Here is a 19315-nt window from a genome sequence, read left to right as displayed (position 1 = left end):
GAGACGGTCAGTCTTTACAGAAGCAGACAGCTTCACTGTCTCCTATGGAGCTGGCCGGTGGTTTGAACCACAGACCTTATAGTTAGCAGCCCGATGCTTAACCTGCTGTGCCACCAGGGCTTCTTGAGTAGGAATAAAGGGAGATTGTTTAGCACTAGAACAGTTGGGGAGATTTCTTCTCTAGGTTTGGTTTGCTCATCTAAAATTAGAAACTATAATACTTAGATTGGCTAGACATAAAATAAACACTGTGATAATATCCACAACAACCCTTTGAAGGGCAAAGAACATATTAATCTCATGGTTTCCACCACATTTTGCATATAGCATAAGTGCTTCTCTAATGTAGATTGAACTTGAAGCGCTCCTCCGACCCTCCGCTTGCTTCTCTGTAAATGGGAGGTGAGAGTACCTCCCTTCCAGGGAGCTGTTCAGTTACCGCAGTTGAGGAACATCTCAAGGGCTTATATAATGCCCATTTTATGTGCCCACTCAACTCTCCTCCCTTCACCTATCAAGAGAAGAAGTGAGTAATAGGAGAGGAGAAATAAGGACTGAGGGTTAATTAATAAGCAAACATTTATTGTCTATCACGTACCAGAGTTTGTTCACACAATGGTGCTTTCTCAAAGTTTACCCTGTATGCTTAATCTAGTAGCCCTATTTTCTGATTAAAAGCTGACTGAGACAATTGATTTTTGCTAGATAACCATTTTAAGTTACTTTTGTCTCAGAAATGCAACTATTTTCTTATGAAATTCATATTAAAATCACATGATAAGTTTTTAACCATCTGTTTGTAGTCAGTTGATAGATCTGGTTATCCTGTATAAAATAATATTACCTCCTTACTATGTAGACCAAATGCTATTTAAGAAGTGTTACCATAACAGAGAAAATGTTAAAAAGTGGGCGGTTCTCATTTTGAGAGTCAGCCCTCATGGGATTTGGCATTGCCTAGGTCTTGAACTGACCTGGGCCAGAGCTTTTGAGAATAAGGTGCATGGACCCTGGGTTGTAGAATCATCGCAATACCTGTCAGACATGGAAAGAGCCAGGTGACACCCTGGTCTACTAAATTACATTCAGCAGGTTAAGTGTTCTCATTCCAGGTCTGTCTTTTAGCGTCTCATGAAGGTATTTTCAGAAAATACCACATGCCTGAGGCTCCGTCCTCTCTCTGGATCCTGTAGGTAACTGGTGAGGTCCAGGCATCAGCATGGTTTCAAATCTTCCTGGGTAATTTCATGGGCTTTAGTCCAAAGGATTGTATGCTTCTTAAGCTCTGCAGGAGATTCTGACATGGGCCCATCAGCCTCTGCAAATGTGTGCCCTACTGAATGGAGACTTTGTACATTCAGTATGTGAGATAAACAGAGTAACAGAAACTAAGTCAAAATAGTTAGCAAGGGACGACTACTTTGAGATAATACTCGGATTATTTACACTCGCTTCGAGGGGCTCTGCCCGTGCCTGGAGAACTGATCTCCGGAGATCAAACATGAACAGATGCCTGGTAATTTCCTACCTGTTGCTCAGTGCAATCTCACAGTTGCTGCATGATCCAGACAATCTGTTTCCTAAGACAGGCTTGCAGAGTATGATTAAATTTTATTACAAGAAGTTAATAAACTTGGCCCATCTTGACTTTATGCTTTTTAGAGTGGGCTCCGCTGTTTTCCATTAAATAGGAGCCTTTTCTCAGACATTTCTTATCCGATGGTCTATCGTTATATTCTTGAGATTGATAGGGAAACTTAAAAAAAAACAAGCCTCCTTGCACACTGACTGCAATCTTTGTCATTTAACCACTTGAAGAACTTTATCTTATCATGTTTTACTCAGGAGCATGGATTAAACCGTGCTAGAAGGTCCTTTCTGGGCTTTGAAGCCGAAAGCAGACTGGCCGAGTGACGGTTTCTTTGGGCGAACTCCGATGCCTTCTCTTCCAGGCACACGCCCAGCCCCTGAAAGGGGGCGTGAGCGTGAGGAAAGCTGGTGCTTTTTCGTTTTCAGTCCACATTTATTGACTGCTTTGCCGGGTGCTGTGGAAGATGAATCCGACAGATAGCTCGAAGCAAGCACAGGCAGGGATCATCTGGGTTTCCTCCCACACATCTCGGCCACAGCCACTCCTTTAGAAATCAAGCCATTGGACGACTGAAAGAGAATTTCTAGATTGTTGGTCAAATGACTTCAAAGAGCATTTGTCATTAAGTGGGATGTTAACCTAATCAGCACTTCCGGACATTTCAACCAGAGACCAATGATTATTTTCAGAATGTGGGCACTGCCTTCGTCTCTAAGGCTTTGTTAGGTATTGATTTGCCTTCCAGCCAAAGCATCTAAAGTTAGAACTTTTATCTCAACAACCACTTAACCATGGGGGCAGGGGGGGGTGGGTGGGTGGGGGAGGTTTGCTTGGTTGTACTCATGCCTGTTAACAGTGTCACTAAAAATTCCTATGGCATCTCATCAGATCCTCTCTGTTCATAAGAGAAATCCAAGGAAGTTCATGTGAAGAAGATTCCTGGACTTTTTCATTTTCACCAGATGCTGAGAAAAAATGTTTTCTTCTTCTTTTTTCTCTTCTTTATTTAAGAATAATTTTTCTTTATTTGGGATTTAAAACATATATTGCATCAGTCCACATTTCAATGACGTCAAGTAGAATTAAACAATTGTTACTACAGTCAGTTCCCAAACAATTTTTTTCTACATCGACTCCTTGACATTGTCTCCCTTTTACCACCCCCACCACTGTACTGCCCACTCCCCCAACCCCCTTCTTCTATTTGCTGTCCCTATAGGTTCATCAATCCTGAGATCCCAGGATTTTAAAGAAAAGTAAAGGGTGCATTTTCTTCACGCTTTACATCCTCTACCTATCCATGTCACTCGTAGGATTGCCCCTGTGGGTTTCTGAGACTGTAACTTTTTATGGGCATAGAAAGCCTTCTCTTTCTCCTAAGGTGGAACAACCGTTGTTAGCAGTGCACTGAGCAACCACTGCTCCACGAGGGTTCTGGTACTGGGCATGAACTTCAGGGTAGTGAGTTTCTTTGTTGTTGTTTTTTTAACCACCTGGTGGCGTAGTGGTTATGCACTGGGGGCTGCTAACCCCAAGGTTAGCAGTTTGAAACCACCAGTCGCTTGCTCCTCGGGAGAAACATGGGGCTTTCTATTCCAGTAAAGAGTTACAGCCTCGGAAACTCACAGGGGGCAGCTCTACCCTGTCCTATAGGGTCACTGTGGGTTGACAGGGACTCGATGGCAGTGAGTAGTAAGGAAAAGAGCTATCTTAAAGAGACAGCAACGCAATATAAAGGCATGGCATTTAGCTTTCACTACACACAGAGCTTTGCTTGTCTCAAGATGATTGAAGTAAGGAAGACCCTAAAGTCATTTGTATTGACCCTTGAGGACAGGCCCCGGGTCTGTTTGTGCTCCCAGCTGTACTTTTCTGGCAGACAGTCCTAGCTCAACAAATCTTTGTTTATCGTCAACTTTGGCAAAGTTTCCTTTAGATGAATACATATAACTTCTCATTTACCTACTTTTGTGCTTCTGGAGAGAAATTTTAAAGGTTTAGAATATATATATATATAAATCCGAGACAGTGACACACAAGACAGAATGTTCTAGCCCGGTGGCACAGCATATTATAAGCACAAACAAAAAGTAAACCATGACAACTGACAAAAGTCAGGGGTTTTGTTCTTGGCTCGGCTTGGCATACATGACCTCTGCCAGGTGATATGAGAGATAGGTCATTTTCAGAGAAATTTTCAGGAATGGGCTCACCACAGAAAGGATGTTGTGGTCTCACTCTTAAATAATAACATGATTTAAAAATAAAAGCAAGAACGAATGGGGAGCCCATCACAAGGTTGGATATATAGCCCACTGAAAAATAGAAATCTGTGTGAAGGGAGACAACGGACATGAAATAACAACAACAATATATAGTTGATCAAGGATTCACAAGGGTGGCAGGGTGGGGAAGGGAAGGGGACAAAAGAACTGATACTGAGGGTGCTCCGTCTCTACAAGCTTATTCAGTCTACAGATTCTTTGACTCCACCCCTTGCTTATTGAATCTGAATCTGTGCATGGGACACTGAACGTGTCACCTTTAACAAGATTGAGTTGGAACTGTATTGACTGGGAACCCGTCTACTAAACATCAAAGTTGGTGGATGGAGCGGGCCCAGGGGCTCGGAGGGAGGCAGTCCTGTGGCTCTGCTTCCAAAAAGACCACAGTCAAGAAAAGCCCACGGAGCAGTTCTGCTCTGTTACATGTGCAGTTGTCATGAGTGAGAATGGATTTGCTGTCAGTGGGTTTGATTTGGGTTGGGTTGGGTTGGTTCGGTTAATGGGTTCTGGACTTTGAGAATTTGGACTTTTTCCTTCCAGGGGAGACAACTGACAAGTGCCTTCAGCATTTCCCCACCCCTTTGGACCCCTACACGCTGCTGACAGCAGGTGCCTGGCTCTGGGCTCAAGGGATCTGCCAAATATTTTCCGGCAACCCTGAACTTCCTGTTCTTCCCGGCAACTTTGGCATAGGCGTGGGGCAGTCAGGAAGCGGGGGAGGCAAATGCCCAGTTGGGACAACTTGGCAACTGACCCCACGTGCAGAGAGTCTGTGCTGGAGAAGGGAACAGGAAGCCCCGGGTGCCAGCGCTGCCCAGCCACAGAGAAAGTGTCCACCCTGGCGGCTGGCCCCGGGACCTGCCCTCTGAAATGTGTCTCCCGCCTTAGAGGGCAGTGGGCTTGTAACCTTTCCCTGGCTGCCCACGGCATTCCAACTTTCTCTTTCTGGGGACACAGGCTGCTCTCACTAGATCCTTCTCCTGACTTTTGAAAAAGAAAGAGGTCGCCAGGGACTGCTGGACCGAGAGGATCAGTGCTGGCCCCACAGCAGCTCCCCCGTCCCCAGCTTCTCCCCGCAGGGCAATCACAGTCAACACTTGTTATGTCCGTCAAAACAACCAACCAGACCCACAGCCATCGCGTGGACTCTGACTCCCAGGGACCCTAAAGGCAGCGAAGCCCTGGCTCTGGAGGTTGCTAGGACTGTAACTCTTCAGGGGAGTAGAAAGCCTCGTCTTTCTCTCACTGGTTATGTCCTAACAGTTCAAAATCAAATTTCTCTAGATGGTGTCCTGAGACTACTGCTCCGGTGTAGCTCTGGAGCCTGCAGCATGGATAGAACCTTGAACCCGTTTGTCTTCCTAAGTGCTGCTGCTTCCTCTTTGTATTGAATTACTTGGCAGTTGTTAAAGCCTTTTACCCCAAGGGTAAAAAATGGTTTGGCTGTTCCTCAGAACAGTGAGGCTCTCTACTCCTGTAGAGGCTTACAGCCTCGAAAAGTTTCGGGAGCAGTTCCACTCTGTCCCATGGAGCCACTATGAGTCTGTGCTTGCTTAATGGTAGTTGCTTTGGTTTGGTTGTTCTGAAATAGGGCCTCAGAACCTGCATTTTACGCAGACAACTCAAGCTGTGGAGCATCTATAGGTCTATGGACAGACCTGCAGGCAGAAGTTTAAATACACATCAAGGGGCAAATGACTGATTTTGAGATTTCCATAAAATAGTTGGGGGGGATTGGTGGTTGGGCTGGGAAAGACAGGCTAAGGCCTTGGGAAGGGGAAAATCAACGGAATACAAGTACTGGAAGAGACAAGTTTTAAAAGGAGTAGGCCATCACATTAAGAAAAATATATCTAAACAAAACGAAATCCTGCCATTCCCCTATTTGCTTCACGTGACACCTGAGCTCCACTCAGCCCTCTTTGAGCTCCTGCCTGATCAGAGACCCTGAAGACCTCTGCTTCACCAGCCGTGCTGGCTTCCCCCTGCTGTGCTCTTAAAACTGGATTGGCGCCCAGAGAAGGAGCGCTGCTTTGAGAATTGAGCATGGCGTCCGATTTCCGCCAGAACACGCTTCTTCATTCCAAGGATGCATCAGGACTCAGAAGTACTTCTTTATTCATCCAACGCTCATCAGTTTGGAATGGGTCAAACCTTTCTTATTGCAGTCTACATCTTTTGTCACACAACAGCACAGGGAGGAGGCAATTCTTATTGTATTCGATCCTCTAGACATTAAGGTAAAACACTTAACGTTATCACCTGGTATTTTCACTTTTGTTTTGTTTCTCAAGTCAATCTTTCTAAAGCCGTATCCAAATTTTAAATGTGGAGGACGAGGTGGCAGTGAATTAAAAATGAACAAACAAAAAATCCTATAGGTTTAATTCAATGTACTGAGAGTTTGGGTCACTCAGACACTCCACTTGAATCCTTCTCCAACTCCCCTCACTCCATATTCCGTACCCCTAATCAATGACACTTTCCCTTCCTTATTTCTACAAACTCCTGGCCCCGCGGATCCAAAAAACCCAGGATGTCATGTCAACACTGAGTCTTCCAAAGTAACCCGAGGGCTATATTACCCAATTGTACTCGTATTTCCTTAGTGATAACAAGACCTCGCCTACCATGTGTCTTGTGCCAGGTGTTGCTCTAGACTTTGCAAAGAATGTCTCACTTAATCCTCACAGAAAGCTTTAAGATAAGTGTTTTTTTTTTAACCTGTGACCAGTCTACTTTAGGGTGGAGGAAATTGCGGCACAGAAAGACGTAGTAACTTGCACAAGGTCAGGTGGTGCGTAAGTGGCAGAGCAGGGACGCTAACCCTGCCTCTGTGTGTTCCTAGCATGATGCTATGTTGCTTATCTAAGAAAGCAAAACAAAGCAAGCAAAACCAAAGCCAACTCAATTTCTCCAACAACACACCCAAAACAAAGATAAAAACGAATTTTCAAACAATGATTCCCTTTTCACGAACATTTCAGAAGAGGAGACAGTCCAGCACCTTAATTTGACTCTACCCAACGTAAAGACAATCACCTCATGGTTCTTCTGTCTTTAATATCATCATCCATACATTTCAGTAAGCTACCAGACCTGCTAATAGTAACCCAGCCACAACAACCAACATTTACCCAGCACCTGCCAAGCTGGGCTCATTGAGTCTTCCCCCTGCTGAAGGCGGGTCTCACAGCATCTGTGCTAAACATCATCGACACTGAAAAGAACCGCCTTTCAAACATCATTTGTTCTCAGCAGAGTGTGTCCAGGAGTCCACACAGAATGACAGCTTCCTCTTTGTGGATTCCGCCTCTTATCATGCCCTCTCAGGAAATGCCTGGATGAAAGCAATCATGGAGGGGGGTGTCTTCCCAGAATTAGCCTGTGTGGTGGGACAAGCATTCACTGGGCAGTTCTGTGCCTGACTTGGCATGCTGACTTTCCTACTTGTTAGCTGTGTGACCCAGGGCAGGTCATAACCTTTCTGAATATGTTTTCTAATTCCTAATTCTCTCTCTCTCTTTGAGGTACAATTGGAATAATGTCTATGAGAGTAAATAAACTGTCAAGTGCTAGGAAAACATGGTAATGTTAAAGATTGTTTTTAAATAGGTAGGAAAATAATAATGATATTGATAACCCTAACAAGGCAACTTGACTGTCCACTCTTTTCTCTTTCCTTGCCCGCCCCCAAGTCAACCTCATAAGGGGCAGAACTAGGTCTTATTCATCTTTGTCCCCTTAAAGGGTTTCTGGGATATAAGTACTCATTGTTGGGCGCCTCTGAGTCAATTTTCATCATATAGCGACCCGACGGAACAGAGGGGAACGTGCCCATTCGGTGTCCTAGACTGGAACATTGACCAGCGCCGATGGCACCGTCTTTCTTCCACTCGGGCCTCCCGGTACACGGTGGGGAATCGATACGTGCTTCTGGAAGGAACGAATAGGCGAGTGGGCGTTTGCAAGGACGCGCAAAGCTGGAGGTGGGGGAGAGCTGTCCACAGACCTGCTTCAACGACGTGGTCCATCGTCGGGAAGCGTTTGTACACGGCGGTGCTCACGGCGCGGAAGATGAGCAGCGACGTGAGGTTCACGTAGCGCATCATGGTCCTCCGGAGCAGGCGCCCGTACTCGTCGCTGCCGTGCACACTGCTGGAGATGAGGAACATCAGCCTGTCGGGCCAGGGCAGATTCACGAACTGGTTCCACCACCTGTTCACGACCAAAGTCACATAGAACCCTGCGGAAGGACAAGGAATTAATGAATCCATTTCTTGGGGCAGACGTGTGGCCACGGACGCTTTTAGCGGAAGTTTAGCCGACTTGGGAGGGGCTGGGGTCTAACACGATGTTATCCAGATCCAATGCGTTTGCCCTCCAGGGGGAGGGACAGTGCCTGGTGAGGATTAGAACTCCTAGGGTGGCTGCAAAGGGCAGTTAGTGGAGGGAAGGCTTAATTGTCCAAGAGCACATGACCTCAAACTGGCTGGGTTGTTAGCGAAGCAGCCCTGAAGGCAACCCTTCGGGAGGGCGGTGGGTCCTTTGCAAGCAGTGCCGTTGGGCATGCCTCGCAGCTTGGCCACACGCCCATGCACTCATCGGCGGCACCCTAACCGAGACAGCTGTGTGGCTGCGATCTGCGGGGGACCTATACTTACCAAGCACAAAGGTTACTGGAATTTGTTCAGCATATCTGTCACAGTAAATTGATAAGTTTTCAAAGTAACGTTTTTGGGCTCCTGTAAGTAACAATCTGGAGCAAAAATAAAATGCACACAGCCCTTTATGATAGTATACTTCTGCACCTGCTTTGCAAGTGACATTAAGTGCAAACAACTAAGCACAAATAAGCTTAATTTTGCTTTTTAAAAAATGAGCGATCGCTTTTTTTTCTTGTTTTACCTGAACTGATATGTCTCAAAAGCTTTTAAATTACTTAATTTGAGCACTAATGTTCTTTGTACATAGATATTAATATTGGCTATTAGACAGTGGGGCTTATGAATCATTTTAATTTAAAAATTTTTAACAACTTTTATGTGATCAATGCATTGAGTTTGGAGAAGAATCTGAATTAGGGTTACTCTAAACTATTTGTTGAATAATAGCCTTGAATTGAATTTCCTGCTCTTATTCCTGAATATGCCATTTAGTACATTCTTGATTATACATGTTGTATTTCAGGGACTACTTTAATTATTTTAAAGCCCGCCATTATTTTAAATGTAAATATAAAACAAGCTTGACATTAGGAAAGGAAAAAATATATAACTACGTTAAATTACTGTCTCAAAATGTATATTATAGATTTGGTCCAACCTACCCAAACCCATTTTCTGGTCATATTAAATCTAAGTGCATTTAATGAGACTATTATTGTTATTTATATGGTAGGAAGGAGATTCAGAGTTGGGAGAAATGTCAGAAGTCAGGTTAATAATAATGACCAAAATAAGGAGAACTGAATTGATAATAAATTAGTGAATGCGTCCATTCCGTGGGAACAGGCGTTGCTAGGAAAGAAGGTTCAACTAACGAATAGAACTTAAAGGAGATAACAGTGAGCAACCAATAAGATTGCAGAGGAAGAGCTGTGGGGGGTGTTGGGGGGCACTGACAAGGAAGGTGTGCGGGTGTGGGTAGAAGACTTACCAGCCATATTGAATTCAAGAAAGGCTGACAAGAGGCAGCCACTGCTGGCCTATCAGGGTATAGCCGGGTCATGCTGATGGCCAGTGATAGCCAGACTGTTTCTGCTGCTCAAATCAAATGGTCAAAGAGGATTTAAACATGGAGAACATGGACTCAAGGAGCGGACAAACCCAGGCTGCCATTTACAGATTTGTACCTTAAGCATACTTTAAAATTACAGTAAGCCCACGAAAGCCAAGACCTATGTAAAGCAGAAACCTGTCAAAGAAGGAACATGTGAATATATGTTCCACTAAAACTAGGGATAGAAAAGTGGTGACATTTCACTGTGTCAAAAGAAATTTCACAAGACCCAGTCCCCTTGAATTCTGGCTCTCAGAGTATTCAGAGCCTTAGTTTTCCTATTGTAATAAAAACCTATGTTGCAGGGGTGTTGTAAGGCTTACATAATATAATGTAAGCAAGGCCACTTAACAGATGGCCGTGTTGTTAAGTGACAATAAATGTTTGCTATTAACAATTTTGCAGAGAAAATATTTAATAGGCAAAATCTTTTTTTAATTGTAATTTTGAAATCATTTTTTGAGGGCTCATACAACTCATCACAATCCACACATACATCAATTGTTTAAAGCACATTGTACATTTGTTACAATAGGCAAAATATTTTAATACCTAGAAAGTACTACAGACTACATGAAACAAATGTTATTGCTGATATCAGATGGATCTTAGCTATGAAAGTAGAGAATACCAGAAATTTGTTTACCTGTGCTTTATTGATTATTCATGACTGTATAGCTCATAAGAGATTATAAGTATCATTGAGAAGAATGAGAATTCCAGAACACTGAACTGTGCTCATGCAGAACCTGAACACAGACAAAGAGGCAGTCGTTTCTGCTTTAATATCAAGAATAGTGGGCATCACTGATGTATCCTTTCACCATACTGATCCAATCTGAATGCTAAGCAAATAATCGGAGAAGCTGAATTATATGAAGAAGAATTGGAGAGAGATTCAATATCAATTTGTGTTATGCTGATGACACAATTTTGCTGGCTGAATGTAAAGAAGACTTAAAGCACTCAGTGATGAAGATCAAAGACTGTAGTCTTCAGTATGGATTACAACCCAAAGTAAAAACAAATAAAAATATGCACAACTGGACCAACATCATGATAAATAGTGAAAAAACTGAAGTTGTCAAGGACTTAATTTTTCTTGGATCTCCAATCAATGTCGATGGAAGCCTTAGCCAAGAAATCAAATAATATATTGAATTGAACAAATGTGGCAAAAGCATGGACTGGAGACCCAATGCCCATCTGTAGACAGTTGGACATCCCCTCGCAGAGGGGTCACAGGGAAGAGATGAGCCAGTCAGGGTGCAGTATAGCACCCATGAAACACACAACTCTCCTCTAGTTCCTTGGTGCTTCTTTCCCTCCATTTTCAAGACCTCAAATCTACCTTACAATTTGGATTCGACCAGAACATGCACACTGCTACAGATAAGAGCTACCAGGAGTATTAGAGGAGAGTTGGGGGAAAGGGGGGGAATTGATCTCAAGGATCAACCTAGAACCCCCTCACAGGGGGACAAATAATGAGGGGCGACAGAAGATAATGTAAGATATAGAAAAAAGAATCTATAATTTATCAAGGGTTCATGAGGTAGGGTGGGTGGGGGAGCGAGGGGGAAGAAATGGGGAGCTGATATTGGGCTCAAGTGGGAAGAGAATGCTTTGAAAATGATGATGGCGGCATATGTGCAAATGTGCTTGACACACTGGATGAATGTATGAATTGTGATAAGAGAGGTAAGAGCTCCCAATAAAAGCATTTAATAAAAAAAACAGTATTAAAAAGTAAAGATGTCACTTTGAGGACTAGGGTCCATCTGACCATGGTATTTAAATCACTTCTTCTGTGTGCAAAAAACTGGGCAATGAAAAGAAGGCCTGCAGAAGAATTGGTGCTTTTAAATGATGATGTTGGTAAAGAATATTGAATATACCATGGACTGCCAGAAGAACAAATACATGACTTGGAAGAAGTACAGCTAGGATGCTCCTTGGCCGTGAGCCTGGTGAGACTTCATCTCATGTATCTTGGACACGTTACCAGGAGGATCAGTCTCTGGAGAAGCACATAGTGTCTGGTAATGTAGTGGGCCTGGTACAGTAGTGGGCCTGGTAAAGTTGTGGGCCTGCAAAAACGAGGAAGATCCTCCATGGGCTGGGCTGCCACAGTGGCTACTGGAGCGGGATCGAACACAGCAACTGTTCGGAGGATGGCACAGGCCTGGACAAGGCTTCTTTGTACATAGGGTCACTACGAGTTGGCATTGACTTGAGGGTACCTAACTTAACAACAACTAAGAGATTTTTTTTGTCCAACTAATAAGTTCTGATTCTATCTGAAGATTTTTTTTAACCAAGTATAATTCTTTACTCATAATAGATTTAAACAAACAAACCAAACCAAACCGAACCGAACCACTTAGGGACATTAGTAGACATGAGAATAAAGCTGTGTATTTTCCCACAGATGTATTTGACTTGCTGACAACTTCAGTTATATATTTTCAGTTATACCATTGTTTAAGAGATTTAGACTTGACCTTAAAAGAAAAGATGATTTGACTTAATGATTACTGTAGTAGATGTTAGTATCTTTAGAAAAGGTACTTGCATGTAATTGTATAGGGTCTAACTAAGAGTCGAGGCCTTCTGGGGCATTGTTGGTTACGATGCAACTGTTCTAAGGACTATGCTATTCTAAGCGGCAGCAGCAGCAATAAATTCACATTAGTAAAAATAAATGAATGAGACAATTATCCTGGAATGGCATTGTTGTCTGCCACCATATCATATTCTGAAAGCTTGCATAGGTGATGCAGAAATACATTGTCAACATAGTATATTATTTAAAGTGTATCTGAAAAGGTATTAGAAGCGTTAAGTAAGATTTTCCTTTTAATGATACTTTGCCAAATGTATACTCTTTACATTTGCTTGGAGTATTCAAGAGTAGCAAAATGACTCTTCCTCTTGAAGGTCATTAGCCAGATAACTGAACAGTCTTCTCCAAACAAGGTGCTACTGCTGCAAGGAAGGATGCAGACGACAGCACAGATACAGCAATGCGTCCCTCTGTGTGCAGAAGGGAAGGACCTGCGAGGTGCTAGACAAGGTGGAAATACAGCCTCAGACTGGTAGCCCTCCGATTTTAAAACTTGCCTTCTTTCGGGGAAGCTGCATGTAAACCATTTTCATAATAAAACTCATAAAGAATCCCTTTTGCAATACTGATGAAATTTTATCAGGACTGTAATTTTTAGTCAGAAAAGTATGTCTTGTGCATGATGATGCTCAAATTCATCTGACAGGCTTAGGGTGTAATGTTATAAAGAATAAGCATCTGCTTTTATGAGAAAATGTCCCCAAATTGGAAGATAAAAAGAGAAGAAATTAGTCGTTAGAGGTTTTTTTTTCTTCTTGTCTTTCAGTTGTGGTATTTATTGGCAAAGTTGACAGGTATTATAAACTTTGGTCATTCTAACAAAATGACCACACTGTTTATGAACAGGCTAATTATGTAAGGAATTGCTACAAGCTGTCAAATCACAAACTACGAGGGACCTGTTGAAAGAGGCCCAGGTATTGTGTCTATGGACTTTGCCAGTCAAAAGATTTGTGCAGTCAAGATGCATGGCCAAATCTTCCATTTTACCCTGATGGTAACACTCTAGAAGTGAGATAGCACCTAATGAAATACCTGGTCACTAAGATGGACCTGGAGTTAGAGCCACCAGAACATGATGGTTAGAATCTACTTCACATCCTAAGAAAACCGTTAGGTATGGATTAAAACACCCTGTCCTGAGGAGAAGGTGACACCAGAGAAGTTCATGCGAAGGAAGAGGTTACATAATGCAAAAGTCAGCAGCAACCGGCGGACACAGGGCTTTGAGACTATTCTTACGTGATCGGTGATGGCCATGTAAGGAGACATGCAAAGGAGAGTACCTGTACACCAAGCTTATCGCCGTGTAAAGAATAGCAAACACAATAAATTCCCTGTATAGTAGTTTGTAGATGCTGCCTCTCCACTTGAGGAGTAACCTATGAAATCCAAAAAAGGTCGCATTTGCTACTTTACTGGAGTAAGTGACAGTCATCTTGGATAGCTTTGTTTATTTCCTAGAAGAGCAAGAAGACAAAACACAACTTTTTTGTAAGTGTAAAATAGAGCGTGAGTCTGTATAACAAAAGAAACTCAAGCCAATAACCAGCCACCCACGTTCCCTTTCTCAGGGAGAGACAGGTTGTACCATTTGGAAACAAGTTAACTTCCAACTCAGTGCCTGATCTCTTAGCCGAAAAAGGGAAGAGAGGGGTCTCCCGAGGAATAATGTTAAAAAATCTTAAAACTCGCCTTAATGGCCAAATCTTAATTTTAGATTATGTAGGCCAAATCTTAATTTTAGATTACATAGGCATCACTCAAATAGAATGCATGAATAAATTAGAGAAAAGATGTGGTAATGTCATGCATCATTTATTTTCTTCATCTACTGCAAGAGTTAGGGAACTTGACAATGCTGTTTTAATGAACACTTTCCAAAGCAGTTGCCCAACTGATGGTTTGGATCCCTTGGCTAAAGTGCTATAAAGAGGGATTGGGACCAGGAAGCCCGGTTAGAGAGAAGTAAGCCCCTTGCCAAAATTAACTGGACCTGGTCCTTTGTCTTGTTTGAATTGGATGTGGGTGTCTCTGGGCTGAGCTCAGGGCTTGCGAGCACTCTGCATACCTCAAAAGATAGCCCCAAAGTTGGATCACAGTGATCTTAAGAGGGGTGCACGCTCTTGCTGGAAAACCTTATATAAACCACTCGGGTTCACTTTCCATTTGGAATGGCCCAAAACAAGGTCCTTATGTAAGAATTCTTTGTACTCAGGTTGAGGTCCCTGTGTTATGCTTGGTTATTCATATACAGGTTAATAGTTCGAACCCACCCAGCACTACCACAGAGGCGAGGCCTGGCAACCTGCTGCCACAAGGGAAAAAATGACAGCAAGGAAAAGTGGCTGCAGTCATTCTGTTCTGTGACCTACAGGGCCGCCATGAGTCAGCCAGCCCCACAGGAATGAGTATGGTTTTGGTTTCCACTTGGGTCAGTTCCAGGGATGGGCTGGGATGAGAACTGGGCCCTGGAGGTGAATTTCCACTGAGTACTACAGAAATCCATCACTTTTCACTAGACATCAATCTTTAACATTTTGAAATAAATGGCCTGGAGCGAATACATATTTGACAATTCTCACCTACCCTCTAACACCGAGCATGCACAGATAAAATGAGATTTTTAGGGGGGTGTGGGGGTGAGGGTGGGAGAAATCTTTGTTTTCTCCCAACGGATCTACAAAGCAAGTCTTTAGAGCTACTGAGGCTGTCATCACGGCTCTTTTAGGTAGAATTCTGCGAGATACAACAAATAAATTCTACAGCAGAGTTGTTATGTAAAGTAGTCTACATCACACATTTCATCATAAGGAAAATGCCCTCCCTTCTGAAAGCTGGGGGGCAATCCGACTCCCCGGGCCCTTTCCCTGCCGGGTGGAGCTCTGGAGCTGCAAGCACGGTAAGTTTTTCGCTGGACGCCCGAGCTTCGTCTCCAGCATGACTAATTGTAATTAAGAGCCGGGCCTCTTGGCCGGCATTCCGGACAGTTGGGCTCCTGCTCCTCCAGCTTTACCTTGTCTCTCTGTCTGCGGCGAAAAGAGCCCAAAGGAGAAAAGATGAAGTAGGCCCATTTTATCATTTGTTTCTCGTGGGAAGAGTCCGAAAACGAAACAAAACGGCCTTCAAGTACCTTTCTTCCGTCCGGTAGTTCCCGCTTCTACTTACGTTCTGGCAGGACACGAACAGCCCAGAGGTCAGAGTTAAAACGCAGAGGTGGACGCTTTGTGCACTAACCTATTTCTGTGGTTTGAACCCGCCGACGACGGAAGGACGACCTGCCAATCTCAGGCTCCCGGGAAGAGCCGCCTGGGTGGGTGCTGGCCTAGGGCGCACCCAGCGCTTGCGCTCAGCCGGTTCCTTGGGTCCCAGCAGACCCGGCGGCGGCGGGTGGCAGGCGTGGGGTGAGATGTTTTTCCACTGGCGGAGGCCTGTTTGTGTCAGTTTGCCCACTGATGACAGTGATCGCTGGGAACAAACAAGCAACAGCTGCTGACGTGGCGTTTTCCTAATCTATAATTATAACGCCACCTGCCACCCAAAGCACCCCTTTGAGGGAGCCGTCGGCGGTGACCGGGAGATGCGGGGGCCGCTCACGCGTGCTCTTTTCCTTTGGATGCTGTTGGGAGATTCAGGGCGAGAGACGTCCATTAGCCCATAAAAGGTCTGAAGAGGCTCCACCAGCCCCGCCCCACAAAAGGAGGGGGCGGGGGAAGAGGTGGATTAGGACAGGATAATTTTTTGTTTGCTTGATTTTTCATTTAATACAAAAAATAAATCCTGGGAAGCCATAAACAAGGACAGATGAAAATATAGAATTTTGTTGTTGTTCGTTTGAGAGGTATTGAGAATGCTCTTTCCAGAAAAGCAGGACACATGAGTGTGCATTTGCACGTGTCTGTGTGTATTCTAAGGAGCCCGGGTAGCGCTGTGGGTTACGTGGTGGGCTGTTGACAGCAAGGTTGGTGGTTCAAACCCAGCAGTTCTCTCTGAGGGAGAAAGATGAGGCGATCTGCTTTTGTAAGGACTGACGTTCTCCTAAACCTTCTACAGGGATTCTGTGAGTCAGAACCCACTCCATGGCAGAGTGTGTGTGTGTGTGTGTGTGTGTGTGTGTGTAGCATAATCATCACATTTGTTATCCTTCCATGGTCAGCTAGTAAATGTTTCAAAATGTTTCTTTAAAAAAATCATTTTATTAGGGGCTCATACAGCTCCTATCACAATCCATACATACATCAATTGTATAAAGTACATTTATACATTCGTTGCCCTCATCATTCTCAAAACATTTGCTTTCTACCCAAGCCCCTGGCATCAGGTCCTTACTTTTCCCCCCTCCCTCCCCACTCCCCCCTCCCTCATGAACCCTTGATAATTTATAAATTATTATTTTGTCATATCTTGCTCTGTCCCACTTCTCCCTTCCCCCACTTTTCTGTTGTATGTCCCCCAGGGAGGAGGTCACATGTAGACCCCTGAAATCGGTCCCCCCTTTTCAACCCACCCTCTCTATGCCCTCCCAGTATTGCCACTCACACCACTGGTCCTGAGGGATCATCCGCCCTGGATTCCCTGTGTTTCCAGTTCCCATCTGTACCAGTGTACATCCTCTGGTTTAGTCAGACTTGCAAGGTAGGATTCAGATCATGACGGGGTGGGGGGGGGAGTGGGGGGGGATTTAGGAACTAGAAGAAAGTTGTATTTTTCATTGTTGCTACATCGCAACCTGACTATTTCGTCTCCTCCCTGCAACCCTTCTGTAAGGGGATCTCCAATGGCCTACAAATGGGCTTTGAGTCTCCACTCCGCACTCCCCGCCACCCCCCTCCCCACCTATCCCCGTTCATTCACTATGGTACGGTTCCCTGACACCTTGTGATCGCACAGGCTGGTGTGCTTCTTCCATGTGGGCTTTGTTGCTTCTGAGCTAGATGGCCGCTTGTTTACCTTCAAGCCTTTAAGACCCCAGATGCTATATCTTTTGATAGCTGGGCACCATCAGCTTTCTTCACCACATTTGCTTATGCACCCATTTGTCGTCAGCAGTTGTATCAGGGAGGTGAGCACACAATGATATGATGTTTTTTGTTCTTTGATGCCTGATAACTGATCCCTTCAGCACCTTGTGGTCAAACAGGCTGGTGTACTTCTTCCATGTGGGCTTTATTGCTTCTGAGCCAGATGGCCATTTGTTTACCTTCAAGCCTTTAAGATCCTGGACGCTATATCTTTTGATAGCCGAACACCATCAGCTTTCTTTACCCCATTTCGTTGTTCACCCTCTTGGTTCAAAAGGTTTCCACATAGCCCTAAAATAATCACATCTTTTCTTTTTAAAATGAGCTCAGTGGCATTCTTTTAAAAAAATGGAATAAGTAATCTCACGACCAATTCCTGGGACCTTTCCAACCTTCCTATGTAATTTGTGCAAACATTGCTATTGAACTTCAGTGACTGCAAAAATGTGTGCTTTCTGGAGAAAGAAATACACATATTAACAAATGTTTATTCTGAATTTGAGAACATTTGCACTTTAGTTTTTCTAAAGTATAAGTTTTGAGTGCACTCGCCTGTTTTGTCTTGTTCGGAAAGGAAGCCATACGTTCCTTAGAGCAAATATAGAAATGTGGGTGTCTGTGTTCCTGCTTCCACACCTGCGCATCGTTCCAACCGTCACCGTGCCCAGTGCATCTTCAGGGTCTGTTTGTGTTTATCACCCGACCTTGAGGCTCATCCAGTGGTTTGTGCGTTCGTGGATCTGTAAGCTTTTTAAAGGTCTGTATGAACAGTGCCACCCAATTTGTCTTTGGGTCACCATTGAAAATGGGGGTCAGGCAGAGCTAATGTTTGCACAGGTTTTTAAGTTAGATCAATGTTGTCTCTCTGAACAAGTCAAAACCCCAATTCTTATGAAGCAGCAATACTGGAACCACTAGTGGAGACCCAAAGCCCATTTGTCGGCCACTGGAGATCCCCTTGCAGAGGGGTCTAGGGGAGGAGATGAGTCAGTCGGGAGTGATGTAGCACCGATGAAGAATATAGCTTCCTCTAATTCCTAAATGCTTCCTCCCCTCTCCAACTATCATGATCCGAATTCTACCTTGCAAGTCTGGATAGAGCAGAGGATGTACCCTGGTGCAGATAGGAGCTGGAGGCACAGGGAATCCAGGGCAGATGATACCTTCAGGACCAGGGGTGTGAGTGGCGATACTGGGAGGGTAGAGGGAGAGTGGGTTGGAAAGAGGGAACCAATTACACGGATCTACATGTGACCTCCTCCCTGAGGACAAACAACAGAAAGGGGGTGAAGGGAGACGTCAGACAGGGCAAGATATGACAAAATAATAATTTATAAATGATCAAGGGCTCATGAGGGAGGGGGGAACGGGGAGGGAGGGGAAATAAAGGAGGACCTGATGCAAAGGGCTTAAGTGGAGAGCAAATGCTTTGAAAATGATGAGGACAAAGAATGTGCAGATGTGCTTTACACAACTGATGTATGTATGGATTGTGATAAGAGTTGTATGAGCCCCTAATAAAACATTAAAAAAAAATACTGGAACCACGTTTGCAAAAGATCATCCTTTGGGTTCTGATGAAAACATGCTCTGGCTCTGTAACTTGGCCCATTTCCCAGCAGTCATGACTGCAGCTGGGGGAGTGGTCTCCTCTACGGGGCGCTGAGCGCACAGCCTGGCTGCTCTCAGTCTTAAACGGGGGAATGAAGTCCAATTCCTCCGCGGCTCTTTGAGGCATGACCAAGTAATGCATGCAGATAACACTCTAATCGAGTATGGGTCACTGTTGATTCATGGCATGACCAGACTCCGGTTGTGGAGTCCTGAGCCCGGGGGCTGTTTCTAACAGGAACTCAAAGACGCCACTCAGAAGACAAGCCACGGCAGCTTATTTCCAATTAGTCAGCAAGAGCAAAACTTCAATCTTGGAAGCGTCCTGTTTAAAAACAGAATTTCTTTCTAGATTCTAAAGTCACACGTGCTTATTCTGAAATGATGATCAAAACAACAG

The 19315-nt window shown here is 44.2% G+C and overlaps 1 protein-coding gene across 2 annotated transcripts in view; it reads right to left on the bottom strand.

Annotated features, from left to right (window-relative positions):
* Nucleotides 1-15927, bottom strand: part of BEST3 (bestrophin 3) — a 44708-nt gene extending 28781 nt beyond the window's left edge. The window contains exons 1-3 of one of the 2 annotated variants that reach the window (XM_075551291.1): nt 13570-13737; nt 8541-8635; nt 7889-8122 (exon numbers count right to left, since the gene is read on the bottom strand). In XM_075551291.1, the coding sequence (XP_075407406.1) occupies nt 7889-8122; nt 8541-8635; nt 13570-13721 (481 nt within the window). In that variant the 5' untranslated portion in view covers nt 13722-13737. Of the gene's footprint in view, nt 1-7888; nt 8123-8540; nt 8636-13569; nt 13738-15520 lie in introns of those variants that run through there. The other variant, XM_075551290.1, reaches the window with a different exon arrangement.
* Between the last annotated feature and the right edge of the window lie 3388 nt (nt 15928-19315).

The sequence above is a fragment of the Tenrec ecaudatus genome, chromosome 6 (genome assembly GCF_050624435.1).
Source record: "Tenrec ecaudatus isolate mTenEca1 chromosome 6, mTenEca1.hap1, whole genome shotgun sequence".
Classification (NCBI taxonomy): Eukaryota; Metazoa; Chordata; class Mammalia; order Afrosoricida; family Tenrecidae; genus Tenrec; species Tenrec ecaudatus.
The sequence above is the reverse complement of the archived record's forward strand: the minus strand, read 5'-3'. Positions and strand labels throughout refer to the sequence as shown.